Source organism: Yamadazyma tenuis, chromosome 1 (genome assembly GCF_029203305.1).
Source record: "Yamadazyma tenuis chromosome 1, complete sequence".
NCBI lineage: Eukaryota > Fungi > Ascomycota > Pichiomycetes > Serinales > Debaryomycetaceae > Yamadazyma > Yamadazyma tenuis.
The window spans coordinates 1,071,389-1,098,569 of record NC_089461.1 but is presented as its reverse complement, the minus strand read 5'-3'; the positions used below and the strand labels follow the sequence as shown (position 1 = coordinate 1,098,569).

General features: G+C 43.6%; 12 protein-coding genes and 1 non-coding gene across 13 annotated transcripts; 9 read left to right on the top strand and 4 right to left on the bottom strand. All coding sequences in view use genetic code 12, as the record gives it.

Moving 5' to 3' along the window:
* Positions 1 to 271: 271 nt before the first annotated feature.
* Positions 272 to 3,139, bottom strand: PSN45_000548 (uncharacterized protein; the record flags this gene model as incomplete). The annotated part of the gene is made up of 1 exon (XM_066157472.1): positions 272 to 3,139. One exon carries the CDS (start codon positions 3,137 to 3,139, stop codon positions 272 to 274), a length of 2,868 nt encoding a protein of 955 aa, XP_066013569.1.
* Positions 3,140 to 3,308: 169 nt separating this feature from the next.
* On the bottom strand, positions 3,309 to 3,842 carry PSN45_000547 (uncharacterized protein; the record flags this gene model as incomplete). The annotated part of the gene is made up of 3 exons (XM_006687965.2): positions 3,309 to 3,615; positions 3,667 to 3,701; positions 3,765 to 3,842. 3 exons carry the CDS (start codon positions 3,840 to 3,842, stop codon positions 3,309 to 3,311), a joined length of 420 nt encoding a protein of 139 aa, XP_006688028.1.
* A 270-nt stretch (positions 3,843 to 4,112) lies between these two features.
* PSN45_000546 lies at positions 4,113 to 4,205 on the top strand. Its single transcript has one exon. It is a non-coding gene; the product is annotated as a tRNA-Phe (tRNA).
* Positions 4,206 to 4,406: 201 nt separating this feature from the next.
* Positions 4,407 to 7,553, top strand: EAF1 (chromatin modification- protein VID21; the record flags this gene model as incomplete). Its single annotated transcript, XM_066157471.1, has 1 exon — positions 4,407 to 7,553. The coding sequence occupies one exon, from the start codon at positions 4,407 to 4,409 to the stop codon at positions 7,551 to 7,553; it is 3,147 nt and encodes a 1,048-aa protein (XP_066013568.1).
* A 103-nt stretch (positions 7,554 to 7,656) lies between these two features.
* PSN45_000544 (uncharacterized protein) lies at positions 7,657 to 9,783 on the top strand (the record flags this gene model as incomplete). Its single annotated transcript, XM_006687962.1, has 1 exon — positions 7,657 to 9,783. One exon carries the CDS (start codon positions 7,657 to 7,659, stop codon positions 9,781 to 9,783), a length of 2,127 nt encoding a protein of 708 aa, XP_006688025.1.
* Positions 9,784 to 10,043: 260 nt separating this feature from the next.
* On the top strand, positions 10,044 to 12,221 carry PSN45_000543 (uncharacterized protein; the record flags this gene model as incomplete). The annotated part of the gene is made up of 1 exon (XM_066157470.1): positions 10,044 to 12,221. One exon carries the CDS (start codon positions 10,044 to 10,046, stop codon positions 12,219 to 12,221), a length of 2,178 nt encoding a protein of 725 aa, XP_066013567.1.
* A 74-nt stretch (positions 12,222 to 12,295) lies between these two features.
* On the top strand, positions 12,296 to 13,444 carry CNS1 (HSP70/90 co-chaperone; the record flags this gene model as incomplete). The annotated part of the gene is made up of 1 exon (XM_006687960.2): positions 12,296 to 13,444. The coding sequence occupies one exon, from the start codon at positions 12,296 to 12,298 to the stop codon at positions 13,442 to 13,444; it is 1,149 nt and encodes a 382-aa protein (XP_006688023.1).
* A 47-nt stretch (positions 13,445 to 13,491) lies between these two features.
* On the bottom strand, positions 13,492 to 15,585 carry PSN45_000541 (uncharacterized protein; the record flags this gene model as incomplete). Its single annotated transcript, XM_006687959.1, has 1 exon — positions 13,492 to 15,585. One exon carries the CDS (start codon positions 15,583 to 15,585, stop codon positions 13,492 to 13,494), a length of 2,094 nt encoding a protein of 697 aa, XP_006688022.1.
* Positions 15,586 to 15,981: 396 nt separating this feature from the next.
* PSN45_000540 (uncharacterized protein) lies at positions 15,982 to 18,201 on the top strand (the record flags this gene model as incomplete). Its single annotated transcript, XM_006687958.2, has 1 exon — positions 15,982 to 18,201. One exon carries the CDS (start codon positions 15,982 to 15,984, stop codon positions 18,199 to 18,201), a length of 2,220 nt encoding a protein of 739 aa, XP_006688021.2.
* A 105-nt stretch (positions 18,202 to 18,306) lies between these two features.
* Positions 18,307 to 19,245, top strand: PSN45_000539 (uncharacterized protein; the record flags this gene model as incomplete). Its single annotated transcript, XM_006687957.2, has 1 exon — positions 18,307 to 19,245. The coding sequence occupies one exon, from the start codon at positions 18,307 to 18,309 to the stop codon at positions 19,243 to 19,245; it is 939 nt and encodes a 312-aa protein (XP_006688020.1).
* A 283-nt stretch (positions 19,246 to 19,528) lies between these two features.
* TUF1 (translation elongation factor Tu) lies at positions 19,529 to 20,812 on the top strand (the record flags this gene model as incomplete). Its single annotated transcript, XM_006687956.2, has 1 exon — positions 19,529 to 20,812. One exon carries the CDS (start codon positions 19,529 to 19,531, stop codon positions 20,810 to 20,812), a length of 1,284 nt encoding a protein of 427 aa, XP_006688019.1.
* A 145-nt stretch (positions 20,813 to 20,957) lies between these two features.
* On the bottom strand, positions 20,958 to 22,274 carry PSN45_000537 (uncharacterized protein; the record flags this gene model as incomplete). The annotated part of the gene is made up of 1 exon (XM_006687955.2): positions 20,958 to 22,274. One exon carries the CDS (start codon positions 22,272 to 22,274, stop codon positions 20,958 to 20,960), a length of 1,317 nt encoding a protein of 438 aa, XP_006688018.2.
* A 122-nt stretch (positions 22,275 to 22,396) lies between these two features.
* Positions 22,397 to 27,043, top strand: APC1 (Anaphase-promoting complex subunit 1; the record flags this gene model as incomplete). The annotated part of the gene is made up of 1 exon (XM_006687954.2): positions 22,397 to 27,043. The coding sequence occupies one exon, from the start codon at positions 22,397 to 22,399 to the stop codon at positions 27,041 to 27,043; it is 4,647 nt and encodes a 1,548-aa protein (XP_006688017.1).
* Between the last annotated feature and the right edge of the window lie 138 nt (positions 27,044 to 27,181).

Here is a 27,181-nt window from a genome sequence, read left to right as displayed (position 1 = left end):
GAGAAAAGGGCTTTAACCAAGCTCCACCAGAATATTACACTGGTGCCGCCGCCTCGCACGAGTTTCCAGCACCAGCAGGACCACCTCCCGGTGTTTCGAGCCCTCCAGATGCTGCCCACTTGAGGTGAGTGCACTTCGGACTGGTTTTTGCCTGGAATAGCATTTAATTTGTTAATATATAAGTCCTGCCCCACTTGTAAAATATTTAAGCCCAGATACTTTCGTCTGTGTGTCATAAGTTCGTCTTATAATAAATGCACTATAGTCTTCTCTACAAATTATATAATCTAGAATACCGATCAATCTCCGCATCAATTCTTGACACCCACATCTCTCGTTCCTGTCGAGATCTCGCCATTAGAACAATACTTTGACCTGTAATCCCCAACTTCGATACGATTTTAACGAGATTCGGGTTCCTAGGCTCGATGCTCTTATCATGTTTAGTTCGCAAACTCCTTTTCCTGCCAAACCATAGAGTGAAACATCTCACAGACTCTTCCTCTTGGGACTTCCACCCATCCACATAGATTCTTGGTAAGGCTTTATAACCAGGATGCGAAGAATCAAGGGTTTGGTGACTTTGAACCAAGTCCAGCTCGGTTTGGAAACCTGAATAAACATAGCAGTCAGGTAGTGCGATAGTGAGTTCATGGTGAAAGTAAGGAACAGTTTTCCATTCTCCAGTAAGTTTAGACCGTTTATATAAGGAGTATAGTATTAGCTTTCCCGAGCTTAAAACCACAAAAAACCGGTTGAAGTTGGAGTGTTTTTTGTACTTCTCGTATAAGTACCCACTCATCATCAAATGGTTGCAAATGGCAAGACTATCAATGGCATGAAGATATGGATCGGCCTGTGATCTCTCCAAGGCCACCACATTATACTCTTGGTTGATATTGGAATCTACATACTCATTGATTTTCAATGCTTGCATGTTCCGCTTTCTCAACTGGATGAACCTTTCTGTCTGGTCTTGTTTCTTTATGTCCCAATAGTTTCTTATGTCAGTCAACCGCCTGATCCACTCATCTCTTACCAATCGGTTAGGAGCTTGCAAGCGAATTTTGCTTCCGTTGAGGGTGGTGATTTCAAACACAGAGTCGGTAATGAACTCATCATCCACCAAACTGGCATTACTATACCATAGGACTCCCAAAAGCACTCGATGTGCCAACTTGATTTTCTTGAGCTCAACAGGTTGAATGTCCACAACTGACGTAAGGTCGATAACCGAGTCCGCTTTGACGATGAGTTGGCCCCTTCGTTGAAACTCTACAAGAGCATCACGGTCCCTCATTAGAAACTTCGTGGAGTCGAGCCAATCGATGTGGTTCAGGTCATCTAACTCATATTCACAGTTTTCAAACACTTCAATACCTTCCATTTTTACTGCAGGGGGAGTGCTGCGATAGTATTTCGTAAAGAAGAGTAAGTTATCACACGTACTGAAGTACTGAACCTTGTAGAATGCTCGGATGATACTCTGCTCATTTCCAGTAGAGTTTGTAAGCCTCGACAAAAAACCTTCAATGGGAGTTGGTTCTTCAAGACGGATACTTTCCATTTCAACAAATCTCTTTTCAGAAACAATAGTTCTCAATTCTAACTGGAAATAGTCCCTGAACACCTGGTTCTGGATAAAAAACATTTCACTCTCATCAGAGGGCCACTCTAAGCGGTCATAGTTTCTAAAACAAAACCACGGCCGATAGGCAGTGCTCAACCAGTGAATCACCTTGGGATCATTGCTTTCACCAAGTTTAGTGAATATTTCGTTTAAGAGGTGCTGAATCAAAGGAGAATGGGTCACTTTATAGTCCTTTCTGAGCACTTCTATCTTCATATGTTTCAGTTCCCGTAACGTGTCTATGATCATTGACTCAGGTAACGATATATCCAAAGTGAGGCCAATATCTGGAATATGGATATTGAAGTCCAGGGGGAAAGTATGGCCAAGGACCTGCTTGATGAAGTACAACCAACGTACACTTTTTGTCTGGCTGTGGAATTTGATGATGTTGATAGTACACCAGTGACTTTTTTGGATGTTGATACTAAGGGATTTATCTACCACACTGTAAAAGTTTGCCGTGACTTCCAGGTCCAATTCATACTCAACCTCAGGTTTTTCTTCGTCCCACTGTTGAGGCTCCAGCTCTTTCCTGTCATCAATCTTGTACATTTGCAAAGCAACGGCACCACCAGCAAGTTTCCTTAGCACGATGGAAACCTCTCGCCATCTCTCATTAACCCTTGTGTCACAATTCTCATTCTCTTCAAACTTATTGACTTTAACGTTCACCGTTTCCTTTACCATTAAAAGCACTCTTTCCTTCAAAATCACTTCCCCCACCCTATAAGACCTGATTACCGACCGGTAAATTCTATACCCCAAATTCTTGGTGGACCTTTTCGCCCTACCAGTGGAACGACTAGCCAACTTCTTGAACTTCTTTCTCAACCTCCGATGCTCTCGTTCTGCTTTAACGATATCTTCTTTAAAACCAATTATAGGCTCTGGTGTGGCCACCGACATTTTTTTCTTGAACCTCCTACTTTGCCTCATCACAACCGTTGCTTCTGTTAAAGCCGATTCCATTTCTGTGTACGTATAGTTTGTGGCCACTCTATTGACACTAGAAATGTCAACAATGGGTTGAACCTCAAACTCGTCTTCTGAACCACTACTGGCCAACACCCGTGGACTGGTCATCACATCACCAATTGCACCAGGAGAACTCGTAGGTGTGATACCACTACCATCATCATACTCATTACCATACATTTCACCAGCTTCGGAGTCCAGATCCAGATCCATTTTCATATTATTGTTCTGGAGACGAAGCTCTGTCAACATAGACTCCACGCGTGTCTTGTACTTGCTCCACAAATGCTTGTTGTTCTTATCAAGACTTCCTTGGTTGAACAAGCTAATGGACTCGTCCAACGCCTTTCTGGCCTTATCTTTGGCACTTCTAACGGTTTCACTCAATAGCCCATGGCCCTCATCTTCAAACCAGATATACGGGAACTTCCCGAGAACCACCGATTTCGAGGTGGTAGAAATCTCAGGAGTACTGAGATACGATAATCGGAAGGCTGTGAAGGACTTTCGGGGGATTTCAAATGCCTCCATGTCGTTTTTTAACGAGGGAACTGCGGTTGCTCCACAAATCTGATAATATGTTTGAAGCGCAGAGGTTCAAATTGCGACTCGAGATTTGCAGCTGGAAATATGGTATTTTAGATTAAAGAAAGATATAGTACTGGGCTACTTCTGTTTGACCCCGGGTGAGTCTCATTCACTAGATAATGTCTTCTTCATTACCGATGGAAATTCCTTCAGTGTTCATGTTGTCAGGAGGCGAGATACTTGGAATTGCTTCTAACGCAATGTACACCACTCCCACGAGAAACACAATCAACGCCGCCAACAACCGGAAGATGCTGTGGCCCCTGATACTGGCACTCAAAAATGTGTAGAACACTCCTCTTCCGATAAAAGAGAACATGAATGATCCGTACGCATACGCTTCAGCAGGAACTCTGAATTCAAGAAACCCAATTCCGGCACCAAATGCCACTAAGTATATCCCGATGATAAAAGATTGGCTAGAGCGGGTTAGTAAGGGCATTTTTTTGAAAAATCAGGGTGATACATACAATCCATGGAACAACTGGGATAATCCTGACAACGCCTAGATAAAGTTAGTATGGTGAACAACAACGAAAAACGAGTTTGGGAAGGTAATGGGACGCACAGTTAACACAGCCACAGCCAAATTGGCAATTTTAAAGGCCCCATTGAGGTCCAGGCTATTGATTGATTCGAAGTTCATGTAGTTGGGTTTGAGGGAATGTGTTGCTTGTCTTTTGGAGACGAGCGCGTAGTCGTGCACAGGCGAGCATCTCTCTTTACAGGTATTGAAAGGAAGAAGATACTTGGAGGAAGTGGAAAGAGATACTTCGAGGCGGGTACGGAGAGTGCCTAAGATTGTGTGAAGTCAAGGACCTTAAAGGTATGCATGTAATACTGATACTTGCAAATATACAAAATGCCTTCAACATTTCCATGTCATTTCTCTATCTAGATTTTCCTTATAAAATATGCGGATTTAGCTCAGTTGGGAGAGCGTCAGACTGAAGTTACACTCCAGTCCCAGTTAATCTGAAGGTCCTGTGTTCGATCCACAGAATTCGCATTTTTTTTTGTTTTCCATGTCCTTGCCACAGTCCCAGCTTCAGGTGCAACAACTCGTCGTCCCGAGTGGTAAGCCCCTGTCCTCGAAGCCGGCGTTGGGGTATTTTTTTCATGGTCCCGATCACGTGATATCCACACCGTTTATCATGCGCGCGCCCACAAACAAAACATTCTGCCAACAGCGCTAACAAGGTCTAGCATCATGTCAAAGCTCTTCCCTGAGGACATGAAGGCTCTTGTTCATTTACGGAACAAGAGGCTCAAGGAGTTGCATCATATTTCCAAGGATCCGTTGTTGCAGGCGCTTGGAAAGTTCAACTTAGAACTGGAAGAGTTTGCCAAAGTCCACGGTGATATCACCAAGCTACTTGATTTATCAGCAATTGAATCAGATCCTTCTCAGTTAATCAATGAAGGTCTATATACAAACAAGTCTGCCAAACGAAAGGTGTCTAGTTCGAAGCCTGACAGCTCGAAGAAGGCCAAGAAACCTCGACTTATTGCTGACTTCAAAGACTCTATCAAGAATACCAACTCACAAATCCTTTCTAAGGACTTGTCTGATGTGAATATATTGGCCGTACCACAGCACTATCCCACCACTCCTCACAATGTTTCTTCGTTGGCGGAGTTGTATTATTTGACTCAAACCTTACCATTAATCAAACTCTTACCTGGAGCTCACAAAACCTTGACAACAGACAGCTTTGAGCTGGCTCTATTGGAGGGAAAAATTGCCGTGCTATACTCGAGAATAGAGGAGTTGAAGAGACAGGGGAAGTGGTCGCTTCGGCAGCCTCTCAAATACCAAGATCCTATGTTGAGAAAGAACAAGAAACCATTGAAAGCTCACTGGGACCATTTGATAAGAGAGGCCCATTGGATGGCTATTGACTTTAAAGAGCAGACCAAGTACAAAAAGGCTTGTTGTGTATCCATTGCTCAGGCAGTTCTGGATTACTGGACTTATGGAAAGGAAGCCTCTTGTATAAAGACGAAACCCATTGAATTCATAGAGGACAAACCAGAACAAGAAGAACAAGAACAAGTCGCTGTCGAAGAAACTGCCTACGAAGAAGACAAAAAAATGGAAGTCGATGTACAGGAAGATCTTGGTGAAGAGTTGGAAAAGACCGGGGAGGTGAAAGAGGAAGAAGAGACTGCTGTAGAACCTGATCCAGTTCCTACTATCAGGGCAGAAACCCCTGACGCTGCTGCTATTGACGTGAAATTACTTCTCGAGATCCCACCTGAAGGCGACAATGCTCTTGAAGAGATTAACAAGCATGAAATATCAATTCCGGCGAAGGTGGAAGATAAATCAAGTATTTTCAAAATGCACCTTGATTTGAATGATATGCAAAAAATTGAGCTGTCCATCATCAGAAACCTTCCAAAATTCACTGCATTTGACGAAGAAGAGTTACCCAATCTCGGCTCACAGGCCCTTAAACCAGACTCTGATAACATAATTCCCGTTTCCAAACTCTTGTATCCTTTCGAGGAGGATGACGGGTTCTTCAAAATTTTGGTTAAAGAAAAACATATAGAGCCAAAGGCATACGCAATACCGGGCTACCAAAAGGGTTTATTCGGTACACAAGGCCACAGGAGGTTCAATTACTTGAAGCCTCCAAAGCCTCCATTGATCAAGAACATTGAGTATCGGTCTCCCACTATCTGGCTTCCTCAAGATGATAAATACTTGATTCATTATGTGGCCGAATTCTGCTTTAATTGGGATTTGATTGCCGAACACCTTCTGTCGACTGTGGCAAGCATGAAACGTTATGAATCCAATATCGAAAGGCGAACCCCATGGCAGTGCTTTGAGAGGTACATACAGTTAAACGAGAAGTTTCAGTTTGGTGACATGAAAGGTCCATACTCGTACCAAGCGCAGCAATGGCTCGAACAAGCCCACAGAGCCCAGTCCACAACCAAAAGGAGAATTTCTCCGTTGGGAATTGGAAATGACTCGATACAAAGAGGTCATCGTCGGTTGAGATGGGCTTCAATGTTTGATGCCATGAGAAAGTGTATGAGAAAAAGAGAAAACCAGATGGCTAAGATGAATAGTCGTCGTGCCACCGACTTTGCTGCTCAACAAGTTGCTACCACCCCTAAAAATGACAAGGTTCCTAGTCCGGCTGAGCTTTCGAAGTTGAAGCACGACAGAGATAAGTCGATCCAAGAAGCCTATTTGAACCAACAAGCCACCCGTAATCGGATGATGGCAGCCGTGGCTCAACAGAAGAAACAGCAGAAAGGTATAGGAGGAAGACCCCAACCTCCTGGGGCCATTCCTCCTAATTCTGGAGCCCCTGGTGCCGAAGTTTCTCCTACGAATAACGTGGATAACCGGCCCAACTCCAACCAAATGCTTCAGGCGATGAATAGAAATGCTACCGGTGGTGAAGAAATCCCGGTGGCTCCCAATGGCACTTCATACACCCCGGAACAGTTGCAAAAGTTGATCCAGATCCAGAAACAGCGGAGGATGATGCAGAACCAACAATTTCAACAACGTACCAATGGACAAGGAGTATCGCCACCTGGGCCCGACGTTATGGCCCTTAACCAGGCAATCGCCTCACCACAAGCCCAGCAAGCACAGTTGACCAAAGCTGCTTCTGCTAGTCCTATGATGGGAGCTCGTGCACCTCCTGTTAACAATAAGATGGCCAATATGCCCAAAAGTACAGGCCAACAAGTACAACCTTCTGGCAACAATAAGCAACGAATCCAGTTTGCTCCTGCACAAGTATCTGCTATCATCAATTCTATTCAACAGAAGAACCCCAACTTGCCCCGTGATCAGGTAGCAAAATTGGCCGCGTCGTACTTGGCCAATATCCAGCAGCAGCAGAAAATGCAACAGCAGAAAATGCAACAGCAGCAACAGCAGCAACAGCAACAACAGAGGCTTCAACAAGGTGCTTCCAACCAGCAGATGCAACAACGAAACGTTCAAGGCCAACCGGTAGCGAACTTGACTCCTCAAGAGCGCAGCCAGCTACAAATGTTGAAGGCTGCGAGAACCCAACAGCAGCAGCAGCAGCAAATGAGAATGACCCAGCAACAGCAACAGCAGTTAGCTCAGCAGATTGGATTAAACGGGTCGCCGGTGATGGCCAACCCGAGTGCAAATAATATGAATTCCTCGAAGCTCGATTATGAGCAGCGTAAGCGCATGCTTTTGCAGAAACAACAGTTGCAACAACAACAATATAGACAGCGGATGGGCCAAAACCCCCCACCCGGTGCCAATTCTGGCACCAGCTCAACCCCAGGATCAGGCTCCGGCTCCCTGTCGGCTTCTCGTTCCGGGTCTAGTCTGCTGAAGTAAAGAACATATTTCTATACATCTCGTATATAGCCCTCAAACGGTTCTGCAGATCATCGCGAACTCACACAATAGAAAACCACTAAATTAAAAGTTCGTTTGCAACATGAGCACTCGCAAAAACAGCAAGGCTGCAATTGATGACGAAGAGGAGGATCTCATCAACAACATCCTCCCTTCGTACCAAATGTTCCAACTGACAATCTCCAAGCCGCTTGATTCTTCGGAGGAGGACTATTCGCGCGAACCGCCCATCTACGAAAGGACCCCCATTTCCAGTGCCACATCACTCAGTGCAATCCACAGCCCATTTTCCCACACATCAGCAGAATCATTGACCGAGTTCCCATTTCCCGTGCCGTCTCAGACCGAAAATGAGCAGATTGAAATATGGGAAAACACAATTCTTGCTAATGTTCACACCCTCAAGAACTTGAGTAAAACTGATAGTAAACTCCCCAAAACTTTGGAAATCAAGGTCCATGTCACCAGCCGGGTATGCCAGAAGGGGTTCAAGCCCCAGGAGGTTGACCCTTCTGAAATGGAATTCAAACAAGGTGATTTCATTCATGGATACGTGACAATAGAAAACCACTCGGAAGAACCGTTGGGATTTGATATGGTGTATGTGGTTTTCGAAGGAGTGGTCATGGTGTTGGAGAACGAAGGCGGGCTTATAGATACACAGAAACCCAAGGTTGTCCATAAGTTTTTGAATATGACCGATCTCTTTGCATCCTGGTCGTTTGCCAATATTGACAGATTGACCACCGATAATGGGGATCCTCATGACTGGTGTGAAGGGGAAACCGATCCTTATGATAACACGATTCTCTCTCTTGGGCTCAAGAAGAATTTTCTACCCCACGTGAAGTATAAACGGTTCTTTTCGTTCAAAGTTCCAGAGAGGCTTTTGGAAGATATATGCGAGATCCACAACTTGAATAGTCATACCTTACTCCCATCGAGTCTCGGGTTCCCCAAGTACTCCATGAGGCCGTCTTCCTTGTTGTCCATGAAGTCAGATGCGGTCAACGATTTGTGCTTCCTAGACACTTCCATAAGTTACAGTGTTGAGTGCAGAATCATTGGGAAGGCCCATGATTATGGTCTTGCTTTACCCAAAGACCAGTATGTGATAGCCAGTGAGTCGATCCAGCCTATACGAGTAGTGCCATTGGAAACACCATTGTATGCTCAGGATACAGAGGAAATTTGTCGGTACTACACCGCTTTTATTAAGTCTGTAACCGATGTGATCGACTTAGGAAAGGGACTTTTCAACTCAAGGGAGGCGTTTTCAGGAATGGCTCTTTCGCCTGTGTCATCTACAGACTCCAAAATCCGCCAGCTTTACAAGGTTGGAAGGGATGATAATAAGAAAGCGTATGTTGATCCAAACTCGTGCCAGTTTTTTGACAATGTCTACCAGAACATCATTTCCTACAAAAAAAAGACGTTGCTTTCACTGAGGGATTCTAGTATAATCTCACTACTGAGTCCCAAAACCGTCTATTCAATCGCATATGTGTCACCAACAAAGTTTCGGAAGAAAGAAGTTGACGATAAAGACGTCAGTCTCACTGTCCCATTGAAACTCAAACTCCACCAGGCTTCTCCCAAATCAAAACCAATTGTCAAACTGATAACAGTTGAGCTTATTGTTGGAACGCTACGATCATCCAAGGAACATATTCCTGTAGAGTTCACTCACGACATTTTTATAAGGAAAGATGAACTCAGAATGTTGGGTGCAAAAACTGAAAATGAGTGTTTTGTGGAAGAAGTCACTAAACCTTGTCACAAATATACCAAACAAATTGCTGACTTGATAGAGAAAGTTGGAGCTTCAACGATGCAAGTTGACAGACAACTCTTCCATGATGTCAAGTGCTTGGGTCTGTTGTCGTCCAAGTTCAGCTCGTTTGTGTTCCGTGAACATTCGTTGACTTATGAGGATGGCACTGGCAAAGGAAGCACAAGCGATTTAAACAAAATTCCCTGGACGTCAGAAGATGATTCTGTTTCCAAGACGTTCAACTTACATTTGAACTTGCAGAACTGCAACAGCAAAGTTCGAGGACCCAAGGGATCCAAGTTTTTCGATCAAGTGACATTGGTGCCTGACTCTCAAACATGTTTTTCGGTCAGATTGCACTACATCAAGGTTTCAATAAAGCTAACGTATGGAGATTCACTTGTAGTGAAGCTTCCCTTAAAAGTCATGAAATAGATACGCCCTTTACGAGTATACCAACGTAGGTAATTTACTATAGAATTCCCAGGGCGTGTACGGTTAAATTACCGCTAGCCATGTGGATGTAATACTTCAACTACTTACTACCCCAAATATTTTGGCAAACTTTTCACAAACACATTCAAATTGAACAACGAGACCCTCCCTCCGTAGGCTCTTAGTCCTCTTTCCATTTTTTTTTTTGCATCTTTGTCCCACCTCATAGCAAATCGCGGAACCTTTCCAGAATACCACAAATGAATCCTGCAAAGGACCACCAATATTTCCTTAAAAACATATTCTGGGAAAAAGACGGACCCAAGAGCAATAATGACACAGACACAGATGCAGACCTGTTGATCAACATCCTCCCTTCGTACCAGATGTACCAATCGACGATTTCTCGGCCCTTGGACAGCGACTACAATGAGAACGAACATTCTTCTGGAGCTGAACCACCGACCTATTTGAACTCATCCTCCACGCCGTCCATTTTATCTCCACAGGAATCAGTCATGAGTGGATACTTCGAAGACCTTTTACCGGTACTGTCGCCTACTGTTCTGAATCAATATCTTGATCCGAACACGGTGTATACGAGATGGGAAGACTCATTATTGGCAAATACGGATAAGTTGCGATGTCTTCCCAAGCTTGGAATTAAGGTAACTCTGAAATTGAAGATTGAGATCAAGTTCACGGAAAATGTGGGAAAGGTGGGTGTGAAGCCCAAGACTATTAAACCTGAATCCATAGTATTACAGCAAAGCCATTACCTTTATGGGTATGTGACCGTAACCAATGAGACAGACTTGAATATCCCTTTCGATACGTTCTCTGTCACCTTTGAAGGGGTTATCAACGTCGGCTCAGACTCTAGGGAGGTAGCCAAACCATTTTCACACAAGTTTTTGGTTATGTTTGACTTCAATGCGTCTTGGAGTGATGCTACTCTTGATCGATTGAAAACAGATAATCACAATCCTTATTACCGAATGGTGAATGAGGTGGACCCAAGTGACGGGACTTATTTGCAGTTGAATCAGCACAAAGTGTTTCTCCCTAAAGCTAAATATAAGAAGTTTTTCGCTTTCAAGTTACCAGAAAAGCTACTAGATCATGGTTGTTCCCACGGATTCGTGAAGCACCTCCAAATACCGCCATCATTAGGTTTATCCACGGAAGAAATTGTTAGTAACTTGAAGAGGAAGCTTTACAACAATGAAGAAGGTATAAATGTTGAGCGTAAGATGCCAGTAACAGACTTCTCCTTCTCAGATTCAAATATTGCTTACAGTGTCTGTGCGAGGATAATCGGTAGGGCCAAAGATTATAAGTGTTTGGGATTTCAAAGTGATAGTCATGATTTTGTGATAGTAAATCTGATGGAAAACTTTGTACATATTCGTCCTTATAACCATCCTCTATTTCAGTTGAACAGGAAAATGATTAACGAAGAAGCCATTTTGACCTTTGCTGGCAAAGTTGACAAGATCGAAGAAGCTATTCAGACATGCAAGTCATTGGGTTCCAAGATGAGTTCAGTAGAACTTGGTACTGTTCATCTGGCCAATGCAGAAATGAATAAACTCAAACACTCGTACTATCAAAATTTCCATGCCCCTACCCGAAGGTCAATGTATGAAGTGTTTATGGCATACAAAGTAAAGAAATCGCTATTCACAAGCAAATTAGCTGGTTTTCTTACCCTTTCAACACCCAAACAAGACTATCAGGTAGAGCCTAAAATTCACCACAACATCCATGAGTTGACTCCTAGCATTAAAACACAAGTCATCATTCCCTTGAAGATTTCTTTCAGCTTTCAGGACCAAGGACAGCTCCCCAAATTTGACGGGATATCTGTTGAGTTGGTTTGTTTGACTATTAAATCAAGAAAGCTTCCGATTCCCGTGATTGTTCATCCAGATATGTGCTACGAAAACAATTCCAAAGAAGGTGACGACTTTGACCATTTGGTGATTCAGAGGTTTCAAAAGTATGCCCGCGAGCTTTCTGAAATACTCCACACTGTGCCTAAAGAGGACATTGGCCTTGACGAAGAGACGATAAAAGACATCAAGTGTCTAGCGAATTTAAAAACACATACAGTACTGTTGAAGATCAAGGACCCTGTGGTGCTTTCACATGACCAGCCTACAATTTTAAATTCCATTCCATGGCTGGATGAGACTTTTACTGCGCTGAACCAACAGCAACAAAAACGGTTCTTTAAAGAGTTCAAGGTGAAAATTGACATTGCCAATACTGTAATGAAGAAGTACCAACTGACCGACTTCAAGCTCATACCTGACTTCCAATCGTGTTTTATGGGACGATACTATGCGATCCAAATAAACCTTAAAAACGTCAACAGGGAGACACTATCTCTCAAAGTGCCCCTTGTTATTCAGCATCCATTCGATTCCCAATAGACTTTAATATTCTGTAAATATAATTTTTGCACCCAAATTTTGTGCGACCACGATAGAAAAAATTTCAACTAACGATGACAGAAGAGTATCAGAGTGAATGGGACAAAAGAAGATATATACCCAAGCCTGGTGAGCCTGCATTACCTCCACAGCTCACAGAATATGCCGAGAAGAGCCCCGGTGAAGTGATGGAAGAGTTAAATCGGTTACCGTTCTTCATGACCACATTGGATGAAACCGATGGTGATGGTGGAGATAACGTTAATTTGGAAGCCCTCAGAAGTCTAGCATACGAAGGAGAGCCCCATGAGATCGCAGAAAACTTCAAGAACCAAGGAAATGACCATTACAAGGCTAAGAACTACAAGACTGCTGTGGAGTTCTATACCAAGGGATTGGACGTTGAATGTGATCGCAAAGACATAAATCAGGCCCTTTACTTGAATAGAGCTGCCTGCAACTTGGAGTTGAAGAACTACAGAAGATGTATTGAAGACTGTAAGAAGGTGCTTCTTGCAGATGAGAAGAATGTCAAGGCTTGTTACCGGTCCGGTAGAGCATTGTTTGCAGTTGCTAGACTCGATGAGGCAAAACAAGTGTTGGAATATGGATTGACTATTGATTCCGAAAACAGACCCATGAAAGAGGTGTTGGAAAAAGTAGTAGCGAAGCAAAAACAGATCCAGGCTACCAAGGAGAGAAAAGAACGGGAAGAAAAGGAGAAAGAAATGAAGCATACTATCCTCATGCATGCCATGAAGCTAAGACATATGATGGTGATCAAGTCCAGAAGACCGGCAGAGCTCTTGGAACAAGCAACCATACGCTTGGAAGACCCCGCAGATTACGAGTCACAGCTTGTTTTCCCAGCCATGGTGTTGTATCCTACTACTGATGAGTTTGATTTTGTTCAAGAAATTGGCGAGCTTACTACACCAAATGAACTTTTAACAACGGTTTTGGAAAGGCCAGCTTCCTTCTTTGAGGACCCCAAACACAAGAACTTTTCTGTCAAAAACATGCAGTGTTTCTTGGAAACCGAAGCAGGAGGTTTGATCAAAGTGGGCAAAAATGTTGCCCTTAACGAAGCATTGATGAAAGAAAGCCCCAAGATTCCATTGTTTGACAACGCCTTGAGGATGTATACAGTTCCAAAGCAAGAATCGGCTGACTGGTTATCCAAATGGAATAAGGAAGCCGTTCTTGCTAAAAGAGCATTGTAAATTAGACATTCATTATAGTACATAATATACACTTCATTCGGTCTACCTCATTTTTGAAAGACATCATCAGCATTGAAGGGTTGCAAACTCCCAAATATATCGTATGGGTTCATTTCTTTGCTGTCTTTCACCAATCCCCGTAACACTGGCATCTCAGCCCATGGTTTCAATACGAGGCCAGAGCTATCATCACTTCCAATATGTGGAAGCACAGGACTTGAAGGATCATGGTGGATCGCTTTTAGCTTATCTGGAAGTTTAGGAGACACTGCTGGTGCCTTTTCCATGTCAGACTCTTTGGATCGTATGATCTGGGGTCTAGCCGCGTCTGGAAGAGCAACTGCATTACCTCGCAATTGCCTTCTCTTCTGGATAGTGGTCAAAACTGGTGCAGTATCTACCCGGTGTTTCAAAGCAGTTGATGTGGACGATGCTCGAGCCGATAGGGAAGAAGGCCTATTCGAATGTGGAGCTGTTTTCCCGTGCTTCATGCTGATAACGAGCTTTTGCTTAGTCTTCGAAGTCATATCAGACCGTGGCAACACCAAAGACTTCTTCTGTAAAAGGGGGATCCTTCGGGAGTCGAGAGACATCTTTGGATTCTCTGAAAGTTTTGGGACTTCTGGTATGATCAGCTGTTTGACAGGAGATTGCTTTGATTTTGGCGTATGCCTCGATAGCCTCGTATTGGGTCCCAAAGTGGTAGTCATGAATTTACTCTTTCTTGGATCGGTAGCTTTGGAAGTTTTGATAGATTTAGCAATACTAGCACCAGTGGGACTCATGAATCGCGGATGTTGAGCCTTGGCAGAGCCAGAAACATCAACAGCACCACCTGTGGGCTTCGCGATACTTCCTTCAAGTTTGGTGGGAGATGGAGTAGAGGAATTTGTGGTTGACATTTCAGGATTGAAGGGAGTTCTTAAGGCAGCTGGTGTCGAAAGCTTGGGAGCACCCAGGATCTTAAGCAAGTCAACTTTTGATCGATGAACATCAGCATCCGGTGTAGCAGAAACTCTGTACGGAGACACCGAAACCTGTGGTTTACTCAATCCTATACTAGGAGTGTTGTTCACCAAAGGATGTTTAGCTTCAGCTGTATCTCGTATGTGCAACTTCGGAGAGTTTGGCATGATATTCAAAAGACCCATTTCTGACTCAAATAAATTTCTTCTCTTGTCCGCCTTTTTAGTAACAGGAGAAGTTGTTGTTGGTGCCATTTCAACAAAAGACGGAAACCTCTTTCTCCTCATAGGTGACACATTGTCAACACTTTTTGAAGCAAAATTAACTGCCGAAACCGAATTGGAATTGGGCTTGCTTACTGGTTGCCGCTTTTCTCTGGATAGCGTCGCAATTGACTTCCTGTTGACCTTTGATGCCGAAGACTCAATATTTAACGGCTCCCTTTTGGGCAACGGCACAAACGCAGGGGTTTTGATAGGGGTTTTCACAGGAAGACGAGGGTTTGGGGTCTTCAACATCGAGCTCGAGTGGAGTGCCACATTGGGAGGTTTTTCTGCATTTGCATCGGTTTTTCGTCTGATAGACATCTGGATGCGATGCAACGAGTCATCCAGCCCCGGGTTCAGATTCTTGTCATCCAGTACCAACAACAGGGCTCTGTCTTTAGCAGGAATAGAAATGGTGGTTGTGGGAGCGGTGATTTGTGACTGACGAGAGAATATTAGACTGACACGATTGACCGAAGATCGAGTAGGACTTGAGGATGCAATGATGATTTGGTCACTTTGGTGACTAGATTGAGGACGGATCTCACTGCGTATCAACGTGGTTTCATTATAGGGCTTCAACGGCAGCGAATTGAGGGTCTCCTGTTTGACAGGTTCAAGGGACTGGATGAGTTTCACGGGAGATTTCAAGAGCTTTTCGGAGATGATGCTATTCCGATGGTCGAAGGACTCAATCAAAGAGTCGACTTGATTCTCGCTCAATGCCTTACTCATGAAATCTGCGATATCTTCGCATCCCAGCACGTACTGGCGGTTCACCAGGTTGAGATCATCTAAGGCTTCTCGATCACAATCTCGTAGAATCCCGGCAATCCACCGGGACGATCCTGGCACCGAGTCGCTCTCCTGGCGGTGGATCACCCGTAACGGCCAGAAGTTGGTGCTCATCAATGGCAACGATGGAGTTGTGGATTTGTGTTTGTGATAAAAAGGTGTATTTTGAAATTTCCTGATGGGACGTTCGCGACTCCAAGAGGTGAGACATTTGAAGTTGATTACTTATTGATCTTACTTATCACTAGTCGTTTTCCTTGTCGTTTTCCAACCAACCATTGCCCTGGCTCTAGAAGCCTATTCCCAAAACCTTCTACCACACAGGGCCAGCACCGGACCTTCACCCCGACAGCTTCCTCAGTTCCTAGTATTGCTCATTTTTCCATGATGTTTTCTCAAAAAGAGAGGGGCAGGAACGGGATTAGCATAAGGTCCTCATCCCTAGCGTCTGACCGCCCAGACCGATCGCAGGGAACCAACAGGTTCAACTTGAGCCTCCCTCAGGACCAGATGAACGCTGGGTTTCCAGGACCCGAGCTTCGGCCATTAGTTTCTCCCAGCTACGATGAGGTGCCGATATGGAATATTCTTCCATCGTACCAGTTGTTTGAGTCAACCTTTTCCAAGAGCATCAACCCGACACAAGAGGACCGGCGTGAGAGTCCGCCGACATATTACAATGTCACCACCCCCGAGTCATCGGGTACAGACTCCCTGCCAGAAGCCGGGTACTTTCATGTTGATTCTTCTGTGAGAGTACCCCAGGGAGATGTGCTCCCTACCCGGTGGGAAGATACGATTCTTGCCAATACACACAAGATGAAGCGCCTTGCGGATTTGGGCTTGAAAACTCCGTCCAAATTAAAGGTTGAAATCTACTTCACTACTGGTCGGGGTAAGCCCAGCATATTATCTCAACCCATTGATGTTCTGGGATATGAATACCAGCAGGGAGATGAGATCCATGGGTATGTGCTTGTGCAAAACACGTCTTCGGAGCCGTTGGATTTTGATATGTTTTCTGTGGTTTTTGAAGGCAGGGTCACGGTGATGGGAGATGTCAGCGACTCCAAAAGACCGGTGGTATTCCACAAGTTCCTCAACATGTTTGACTACAATGCCTCATGGACTCCGGCAGAGTTGGATGACAGGAATACGGATCTTGAGCACTATACAGACTCTTTGGATGGAACTTTGTTGAGGTTTCCTTACGAAAAGAAGTTTTTTCCCAAGGTAGTTTACAAAAAGTTCTTTGATTTCACACTTCCAGAGAGACTTCTTGACTGTGCTTGCGAGTCGCATGATCTCGAAAGGCACTGTCAGGTGGCTCCATCTATAGGACTTGCCAGAGAGCAGTTTCTTCAGAGTATTCGGAGAATGAGACAGCGAAACCCTAAAAATCGCCAAACCGGAAGTGCAGACTTTTCCCTTACACCCATCCGATCAGGGTTTGGTTCCTTGGCTCCTGTGTTATCCAATTCTTCTCAGAATAAGAAAATGAGTAGTTTGGGTGAAGCGTTTGGCGATAGAGTCAAAGATTTATCTTTCCCAGATACCGCCATCAGTTATGGAGTTGAGGTCAGAGTGGTGGGAAGAGCCTCGCAATTCCAGCCACTGATAGACCCAGTAACTTCGGACGAGTTTGTGATGATGGAGGAGTCCAGTGCATTTGTCAGGGTGATCCCCCACGAACTGCATGTTGATGAAGTGGACAAACAAGATCTCCAGCTCGAAGCTAAGCTTGTTTACCAAAATCTTTTGAGCAGAGTTAACCAAAAGATCCAGTTAGGCAAGGATCTTACTAGTGAAGGTAAAGGAGATACTGCGAGAGAATTGCTTCGAAAGCTTTCCATTTCAAAAAGGAGACAATTGTATACCACCCAGAACCATACGAGGGCAGCAGAGTATGATGACGACGATACATCGGAGCATAAGATATCGATGCCATTGAAAAGAAAGCAAACCATTACCTCCAATCCTAAGATCGTGGGGTTCCTAGAATTGTCAAGTCCTCGACAGAATCATGTGGTGAAGTACATCCCTGCTTTTAAGTATCATGAACGTCAAAGCGTTGGAAGCACTCTCACCACCAAACTTAGGATTCCGGTTGATATTTTCTTCAAGGCATTAGAAGCTCGTAAACCCCCAGAAGTCAAGAGTGTTTCCACCGAGTTGGTAGTGTTTACGTCAAGATCAAGTAAATACCCAGTACCGGTGGTGATAACTCCGGGGATGGTGTACAACAACACTTATGGACCAGATGACTTTGAACACAATATTGGGCTGAAGTTCAAAAAGTACTTGGACGAGATCACCGAGCTCATCAATAAAGTCGGACATGAAGCAATGGGTGTCGATTCCCAAATGATTATGGACATCAAGGCACTCGCAGACTTGTCTTGTAAGTACCACTTTCTCAAGGTGGATGATGTTCATGTCAAATCGGAAGGAGGCCTTTCTCACTGGGATGTTGATAAGGCTGGAACTGACAGCATGAAAGGTCAATACAAAAAGTCCCTTGACATTTTCATAGATTTAAACTCGGTGCTATCCAAAGAAATCGCCATTTCAAGCGAAGACCTCCAAAAAGGATGCTTCACCTTAGTCCCAGGATTCCAAACTTGTATCATGGGAAGGTTGTACTTTTTGAAAATCACGGTAAAGTTCCAGAACCACGAGAGCATAAGTCTCAAGCTACCCCTTGACATTGTCTCTCGACAAAGGGATTAGTGTAGATAACAATAGTAAATGTCATATATTAATTTTTAGCAGCCACTTGCGCGACTCTAATTATCTTATCATTCAAAAATCTGTCACGTCCGTTGACTGCTCTTTATGTCGTTTGAAGCATTTCAATTGGATAAGAACACTTGTGAGAAGTACCAAGGTGCTTCTGTATCGAACTTTGTGTTTCTGATTCTCATCACCTTGGGGATTTTCCTCAGTTATGTTCCCCAGTACCATCGTATATATGCTAAACGTACCTCAGAAGGGTTATCTACAAAATTCCTATTATTGGGCTCGTGTTCATCAATTTTCACATTTACAAACATCATTTTGATTAGTTCGACGGCGCGTTCGTGCTGTCGTGCTGGTGCCTTGTCCACGTTCAACTGCATCAACTCCCAGCTCAATTTGGTACAAATCGGCCTTCAGTGCATATGTGCCATTATGATATTGGTATTAGTACTTGTTTTGACCCGAGACTCCATCAAGCAAGACAAAGCCGAGTACAGGGAGAATGCTAAAGTGGGAAAGTTTGTGATGGCACACTTTTTGGCTTCAATTGTTCAAATCATCGTGGCATTCTTATCAAATGATGGAGTGCTTGTGACCATCGCTAACTTAAACGGGTTGATGTCCACCACCTTGACAGTCATCAAGTATGTTCCTCAGATATACACCACGTACAGGCTTAAGCATCCAGGTACATTGTCGGTGGGAATGATGTGTATTCAGACTCCTGGGGGTGCTCTATTCACCGCTACGCTTTTCTTCACCAAAGGATCACACTGGAGTTCATGGATCTCGTACTTCGTTGCCTTCATTCTTCAGGGGATCTTACTCTCCATGTGTCTCTACTTTGAGTATTTCCGTCAAGGGGGCCTTAATGCTGATACTTTGGAGAGATTGCAAGTGGAGCAGATCATGGAGACGAACATGCGGGAGGAAGAAAATGATGCTTTTGACGTGGGAAACGTGCAGTCGTTGGCCAAGATGCATACTCCCGCTTCTGACGAACCAACCGGAGACACCAGTCCGTTGTTGGGATAGTCTATCGGTTGGTGGTGCTGGCCGCGACACCACGACATTTCATACCCTTCACGAATATTTGCAATTACACAAACTGCTTATTGTTTGCTTTAGAATTATATCATATAATTGTATTGTTGAAACATAACTGAAACATAACCAACTGTTTAAATCCGTATCAACCTCTTTCAGTTGTGATATCACCCGTATGATCCACTGCCACTGTCTCGGTACGGAAACATTCGCGACACGACCAAGGTATTTATCGGGTGAGACGCTGAAAATTTTTTCTTCCAATAACGATATGCTTAGCAACTTCGCTTCTATTGCCAGGGCAAATGTTAGGTTTGCTTTGAGGGCCAGTAGGCCAGCCCTCACCAGAGGATACGCTTTGTTCGACCGTTCCAAACCCCATGTCAACGTCGGTACCATTGGCCACGTTGATCACGGTAAGACCACTTTGACCGCCGCTATCACCAAGGTTTTGGCACAAAGAGGTGGTGCCGATTTCTTGGACTACGCCAACATCGACAGAGCTCCCGAAGAAAGAGCCAGAGGAATCACCATTTCCACCGCCCACGTTGAGTATTCTACCGAGAAAAGGCACTATGCTCATGTTGACTGTCCCGGTCACAGTGATTATATCAAGAATATGATTACTGGTGCTGCCCAGATGGATGGTGCTATTATTGTTGTTGCTGCTACCGACGGTCAAATGCCTCAGACCAGAGAACATTTGTTGTTGGCCAGACAAGTTGGTATTCAAAATTTGGTTGTTTTCGTTAACAAGGTGGACACCATTGATGACCCAGAGATGTTGGAATTGGTTGAGATGGAAATGAGAGAATTATTGACCCAATTTGGTTTTGATGGTGATAACACCCCAGTGATCATGGGATCTGCTTTGTGTGCTTTGGAAGGAAAACAACCTGAAATTGGTGAAGAAGCCATCATGAAATTATTGGATGCTGTTGACGAACATATTCCAACTCCAACCAGAGACTTGGAACAACCTTTCTTATTGCCAGTTGAAGACGTGTTTTCTATCTCCGGTAGAGGTACTGTTGTCACTGGTAGAGTTGAAAGAGGTTCTTTGAAGAAGGGTGAAGAAATTGAAATTGTCAGTTACTTGGACAAGCCTATCAAGGCAACTGTTACTGGTATCGAAATGTTCAAAAAAGAATTGGACGCTGCCATGGCTGGTGACAATGCTGGTATCTTGTTGAGAGGTGTCAAGAGAGATGATGTTAACAGAGGTATGATTTTGGCCAAACCAGGTTCGGTCACTCCTCACACCAAGATCTTGGCTTCCTTGTATATTTTGACTGCTGAAGAAGGTGGTCGTCACTCTCCATTTGGTGAGAACTACAAACCTCAATTGTTTATCAGAACCAGTGATGTGACTGGTACCTTGAGATTCCCAAGCGGTGAAGGTGTTGACCACTCTCAACAAGTTATGCCAGGTGACAACATCGAAATGGAAATCGAATTGGTTAAGAAGACTCCTATTGAAGTTAACCAACGTTTCAACCTTAGAGAAGGTGGTAAGACCGTTGGTACCGGTTTGGTTACTAGAATCATTGAGTAAATGTTGAAGCGTTTCCAACTGTATTTAGTCTGTTGTATATAGTGTTTATTGTTGAATCGAAATATTCAATTTCTTTATTAGTGCGGCTTTTTTGCAGCCATTACCTACCCTCATTTTCATCAATTTCAACTAAATACTAAAAACGCTAAACAACACCTGCTTCATCCAATATGGTATTCAAGCCTATGATCAAACCATCCGTATCTTCGGCAATAAATTCTCGGAACAGAGTGAGCCCACGACACCGAGCATCTTTACACTTGTCAATCCAGTTGGCAATTTCAAGAAGGGGTCTTTCCCTAAGACGAAGACATGTGATTGATTGGGGTGCATTCTTTCTTGAATTATTTTTCTTTGTGCCGTGGTGGATGGAAAGAACAAAATCAATGATGCACAGTTTTCTAAAATAGCTGGTTTCGAACCTCTTTCTCCATTTCCAGCCGTACAAAAGGTTCTTCCGAGCCACACAAGGCTCTGCATTTTCATCTACCATAAAATCATCAAGGAACCAGTAATTAACGAGACCTTCAACCGAATAGATTTTCAGGGTGTTGAAGGTACAATGCCAGGGCGGTGGCTCCATGGCTACACATAGCGATTTGGCAAGTTTCATGTCTGCCATTGCGGGGAGTTTGATCTTTTTGGCAAGCTTATAGTTGTAGTTGACTGGAGAAAGCTTAGGGGAAGTTTTAGGTGTCGATGATGCGATCAAGCTGAGGTCCCTACTGGAGTTAGATGCCTGAGGGCTGAATTGGGCGTTGGGACTGAACTCAGTACTAGCTACCGCACTCCTTGTACTTCCAGCTACAACACTAGTTGCACGTCCATCCACAATAATCCTAGTTACCGGCTCACTCGCCCCAATTTCTTGAGTCTTTTCCAACATCTCAAGTCTTGGGGTGCTTCTTTCGATTCTTGGACCATCAGCCATTCTTCCTGTTTCTCTCAACACTAAAGACACAATCTCCTTGGAGGCCCAGTCAATATTGGTACCTCTCTGCACAAGCACACATTGTATAATAAAATCAATCTTAGCTGCCAAACTCTCGTGGCTGGCAGGTAGATTCTGAGGATGATGATACTTGTGGTGCAACAGTGACTCTGGGACCACAACCGGCAAACTCAGTCTGATATCCAACTGCAAGGACCTAATACGTTCATCCCGCTGTGCTTGAACATCGTCCAGTTCCTGGAGATATTTGCATAATCTGTTGATATCCGATCTGATCTGTTCCTGCCCCCTCAAGATCCCAGGAACAATACGAGATATCTCACCCAATTTACGCTCCAACCCCCCCAAAACTCCACTTTGAAGTTCTCCCATGGAGTACCTAAACATCTTTCCAAGAGACTCCACCGAACGGATAACATTAGTCAAATCTATACTCATGCCAAAGAACAGAGTGATGTATGCAACTGATTGATTTTTCGCAGCTCGCGTTCGGTGTAAATACACAAACATTGTTTGACAGTGATTGTAAACTCATTGCAATTCAGACATCAGTCGTTGGCTTTGAGAGGTACCTGAATAACTAATCGAGGCTACAGGTGTACGTTAGATCTACCACAGTGTTTTGACAGCTCATGACGTCTTCACCAACCCCAGATCAACTAAGTTCTCCTGCCATAGACCTAAAGTATCTACGAGCGTATACATCAAGTGGAGGACAAACAAAGCTCTTCCCAGGCAACAAACATCTTGTGATCCATAAAAGAGAAGTATTGTTGGTGAATGGAGCCAGCTTGTCCAAGAAGTTCACCTTCGATGAGGATGTGGTGACAGCTACTTTCACTTGTTTTACTCATTCGGAATCATTAGCTACAGAAAGTGAACCCTCACTTGTAATATGCCTCGCCAAGTCGGCATTCATCTACACCAACGGTAAAGACTATACAGTGAGTTTCCCGTTTGTGCTACGGTCGGCTCTCCCGTTTGAATTTGGTTTATTGTTAGAGAAGGGCCAGTTACAAACATATCCTTCAGAGCTGGGGATCAACTCGGCCACGTTCTTGTCCTTGGTGGATCCCATAGGCGAGTTTCGAGTGATCACGTCGTCTTCCACTTCGACAATATCTCCATATGAAGAAATGGTGGCATTTCCACTAAAGGGCTTGAATAAAACCTCTTCTTTATGTGCCACTTATAACCGGCACGATAAGGTAATCGTGATATACCACATACGAACCTCCAATAAAAACAACGGGAAGCGTCTCAATTCCTTTAAGTACTCGAAGAGGAAAAACACTTTCTTGACCACTCCCAATCCTGCCAGAATTCTTGAAGATGAAAGCTTACACATCGACTATAGTAATGGGAATATGTCCAATCATATGCTGATAACCTCGTCTATAAACATGGAAAAAAAAAGGACAAGCACCCTATTATCGGATGCTTCTTCAATGGCTCGAATGGGATCAGAGCTGTCGATCTCAGAGCTTTCAAAACCTATGGAAATGGCTCTCAAGAAAGATATGATCCTTACAAGAGTAGAGGTCCTTAGCATCCAGGTTGACCGGAAAAATTTGGACATCTATAACTTGTGTTACGAAGAACAAGAAGCGATTATCATCATGAACAGATATAAGAAAGAAGCAAAGGTATATATTTTCAACCAGCTGATAACTGCAATTCCTCAGTATCAACTGACGTATTCCATCAAATGTCTTCATTGCGTTCCGTTGATGAATTCAGAGTTCCCGGGATACATTGTGGTCTTGAGAGAAAGCAATGTCATTCAGATCTTGAACCCATTTGTGGATGTCACCTCCGCCCCAATAACCTTATCAGGCCAGTATCCAACAATTTCTGGACTTCAATGCGCATGTGACGAGGACATTGCATTAATAGGATCAGATGGTGATACTTTCATACTTAAACTTGTGATGAAACCCAGTTCTGATATTGTCTTAAAATGTCTTCAATGCTTCAAATACCTCAGTGGGTCAAACATCAGTGAAACCATCTGGACACTCTGGCGTACAGCTCTTATGCTTGATGACTATAAAGACGATTGGTGGGCATTTGTGGTGACAATTCTTGCGATATTGTTACCCATGGATTCTGAAGTATCTAATTATGAGCTAAACGAAATAACGGTATTGCTACCTTTGGCCAAAAAGCTCAATGAACAACTAAATGATGACTACCTTTTCCGTGAAATGCTCCCATATATCGCCATATCTCTTCATCTCATCAGAGAGGAGGCAAAGCTTGATGTTTTGGCTCACGATTCTTTGGATAAAATTGGCTTGTTCTTGACTCAATTATGTACGTGGATGGGCTGGCCGGAGGCTTGGTGCAAGTATTATATGGTCGACATAAACAAGATTGATGGAGAACCAAGGATGCCTCTGGTATTTGTTATACCCCAACCGCCCAATATCTTGGAGTCATTGAGCAGTTTGTTCAACGATTCCATAGTTCAATACCTTACTTTCTCCCAATTAGTGGAGGAGAGTTTTGCAGCTGATGAATTGATTATCCCAAGAACCCATGCGATCTTGAAGCTCTTTGAGTTGATTGTTTCGCCCAATTATGGTCCCAATAATGTGGTGGATTTGATGTGTGAATTGGGCTTCACGATCCAAGACCTCGAAACCTTTCCTCTCGGTGTTCGGGTGCCATTAAAGGAAGCAATTCTGTACTGCCAGGAGAATCCTGACTTTCAATGGAACCCCAAAGCTTTGGACTTGGTTGGAAGAAAAGAGTTGAACATGTTCTTAAGGTCCGGTTCTTACCAACCACCAACGTCACTCTATACACAATTTGGCCCCAACACCAACCAACTTCCTAGAGATATAAACCACATACTTTCTGGAGTCCTCGATGGAACGGAGCAAGTATCTGCTTGGGATGATCAATCAGAGGCTGACAGAATTGGTATCACCAAGTTGATCTTTGATCACGACAGAAGATACTATGAGATCACCTCTTTATTGCACCAAACAAAGGCCCAAACGGCCACTTTAATTACTGAAGAGGGAAAGTCTGACTTCGATGTGGTTGTGCTCCAAAGAGCTTTGGCAGCAATTGTTGCTCTTCGAACACTTTCTATTCCCTTGGGAAGAGCCTCTTTATATTATGGAGGAAGAATGCCACTATTAACAGAGAAGTTTCCCATCCCCAAATTCAATTTGAATACGGTGGTTGCACCTAAGATGACGAATATTGTGCTTCATGACGGCGCTGTTGATGAAAAAGTTATCGAATGGGGATACTTCCACAATGGAGTTGCAGCAGGTTTGAGCATCAGCAAACAGTCCAAAGGAATCTCTGGAAGTTGGATCATCTTCAACAAGCCCCCGTCTTTAAATGCCCAACATGCGGGTTTCTTATTAGGACTTGGCCTCAATGGGCACCTTAAGAACTTGGAGGAGTGGCATATCTATAATTATTTGGGTCCCAAGCATCCTTTGACAAGTGTTGGTTTACTTGTTGGAATGGCAGCCAGTAATATGGGAACAATGAACATCAAGTTGACTAAGGTGTTATCGGTTCATGCTGTCGCATTATTACCACAGGGTGCTAATGATTTAAATGTACCGGTGATGGTTCAAACAGCTGGGTTGTTGGGAATTGGGTTGTTATATTTGGAGAGTCAACATAGGCGGATGAGCGAGACTTTATTGGCTCAAATAACCAGCACCGTATCCCAAAATGATTCAGAGCAGATACATGAAGGTTACCGACTAGCTGCTGGGATTTCATTGGGATTTGTCAATTTAGGCAAAGGAAAAGATTTGAAAGGATTAAATGATACTAGGGTCGTGGACCGATTATTGGCATTGGCTACTTCTATGAAAGACTACCAACCAGTGCAAGAGCTTGATAAGTCTTGTAGTGGAGCGATTATGGCATTGGGGTTCATACACATGAAGACCGAAGATGTTACCATTGCCAACAAGCTTGGAGTTCCTCAGTCTGAACAGTTGTTGGATTATATCCGTCCCGATCTTCTTCTTTTGAGGTGCGTATCTAAGAATATCATTATGTGGAGTTCAGTCAACAATACAAGAGGTTGGGTAGAATCTCAGATTCCTGAATCCTTGTTGGCACGATACGGGAAAGGAAACGCTGATAACTTAGATAGTGATCAGATTTGTTACTATAATGTACTTGGAGGTACTTGTTTATCAATAGCAATCAAGTACGCCTCAACTCACGACAAAACTGCTCGTGACACATTGCTCCATTATTTGGACCAAATGATGGTAGTGGCCATGACTCCTACCGAGAAGTATGATCAAAAAATCACTTGCAATGCTGCTACCAACATTCAGAATCTTTTAGCACTTTCTATCTCTGTGGTGATGGCAGGATCCGGAGATCTTGAGACATTTAGGAGACTCAGAGTTTTGTATGGGGATACAAGTAAAGACACCAACTATGGGAATTATATGGCCATCAATATGGCATTAGGGTTTTTGTTTCTTGGTGGTGGGCAATATGCTTTTGGCAATTCGAATTTGGCAATTGCAAGCTTAATAGTGTCTTTATATCCGGTATTCCCCAACAATAACAGCGAGTATGAGGTACATTTACAGGCTTTAAGACACTTTTGGGCCATTTCGGTGGATCCCAGATGCTTGATTGTGAGAGATGTTGATACCCATAAGCCATCCAAAATTCCTGTCACACTTCGACTTCGGAATGGACAAGTCAAGAAAGCCACTTCTCCTTGTTTGTTACCTTCTCTTCTGTCAATTTTGAGTATTCAGACCGATTCATTGGATCATTTCAAAGTTCGAATTGACTTTGGCTCCAACCCCGATTACTTGGAAATCTTCAAGAAAGCACTTACTCTTTTTGTTTACAAAAGACAAAACTATCAAATGCTCAAGTCTTCAGTCAAGAACTTGCTAGAGTACGAGAATAGAAGCTTGCAAGTGGAAAACAATGAAGTTAAAGTTGATAAAGACATAGAAAAAATTCTCAGCTTAAACTTTATGAAACCCATCTCTGCCCACGAAAAGAAGGTATATCTTTATGAATCCAGCAGTCTCAGCAATGACACCAGTTTGAATGATCTTGGATTGTCTGTGTTTATAATCATTGACACAAAACTCGAGTTGCAAAGAGTTGCAAGTAATCCTAAAGCTGTGGATGATTTGATGAATCTTAAGTTAATCTTCTCGTACAGTGATAAGCTCTTCAGCGACGACATGCGCCATATCCCATTAGAGTTCGTGGAGATGTTGAAACACTCTGTATGGGAACTCACACGCTCATGATCAAGAATATAGGAAGCAGCATGGCTGCAAATAATTGAGAACAGAGAATCGCGCTTGGTTGTAAATAGTCGTCAATACATTTACTATTTAACAGTTTTCTTCCCGATTCTCTCTCCCACACAGACTCTTTTGGATCTA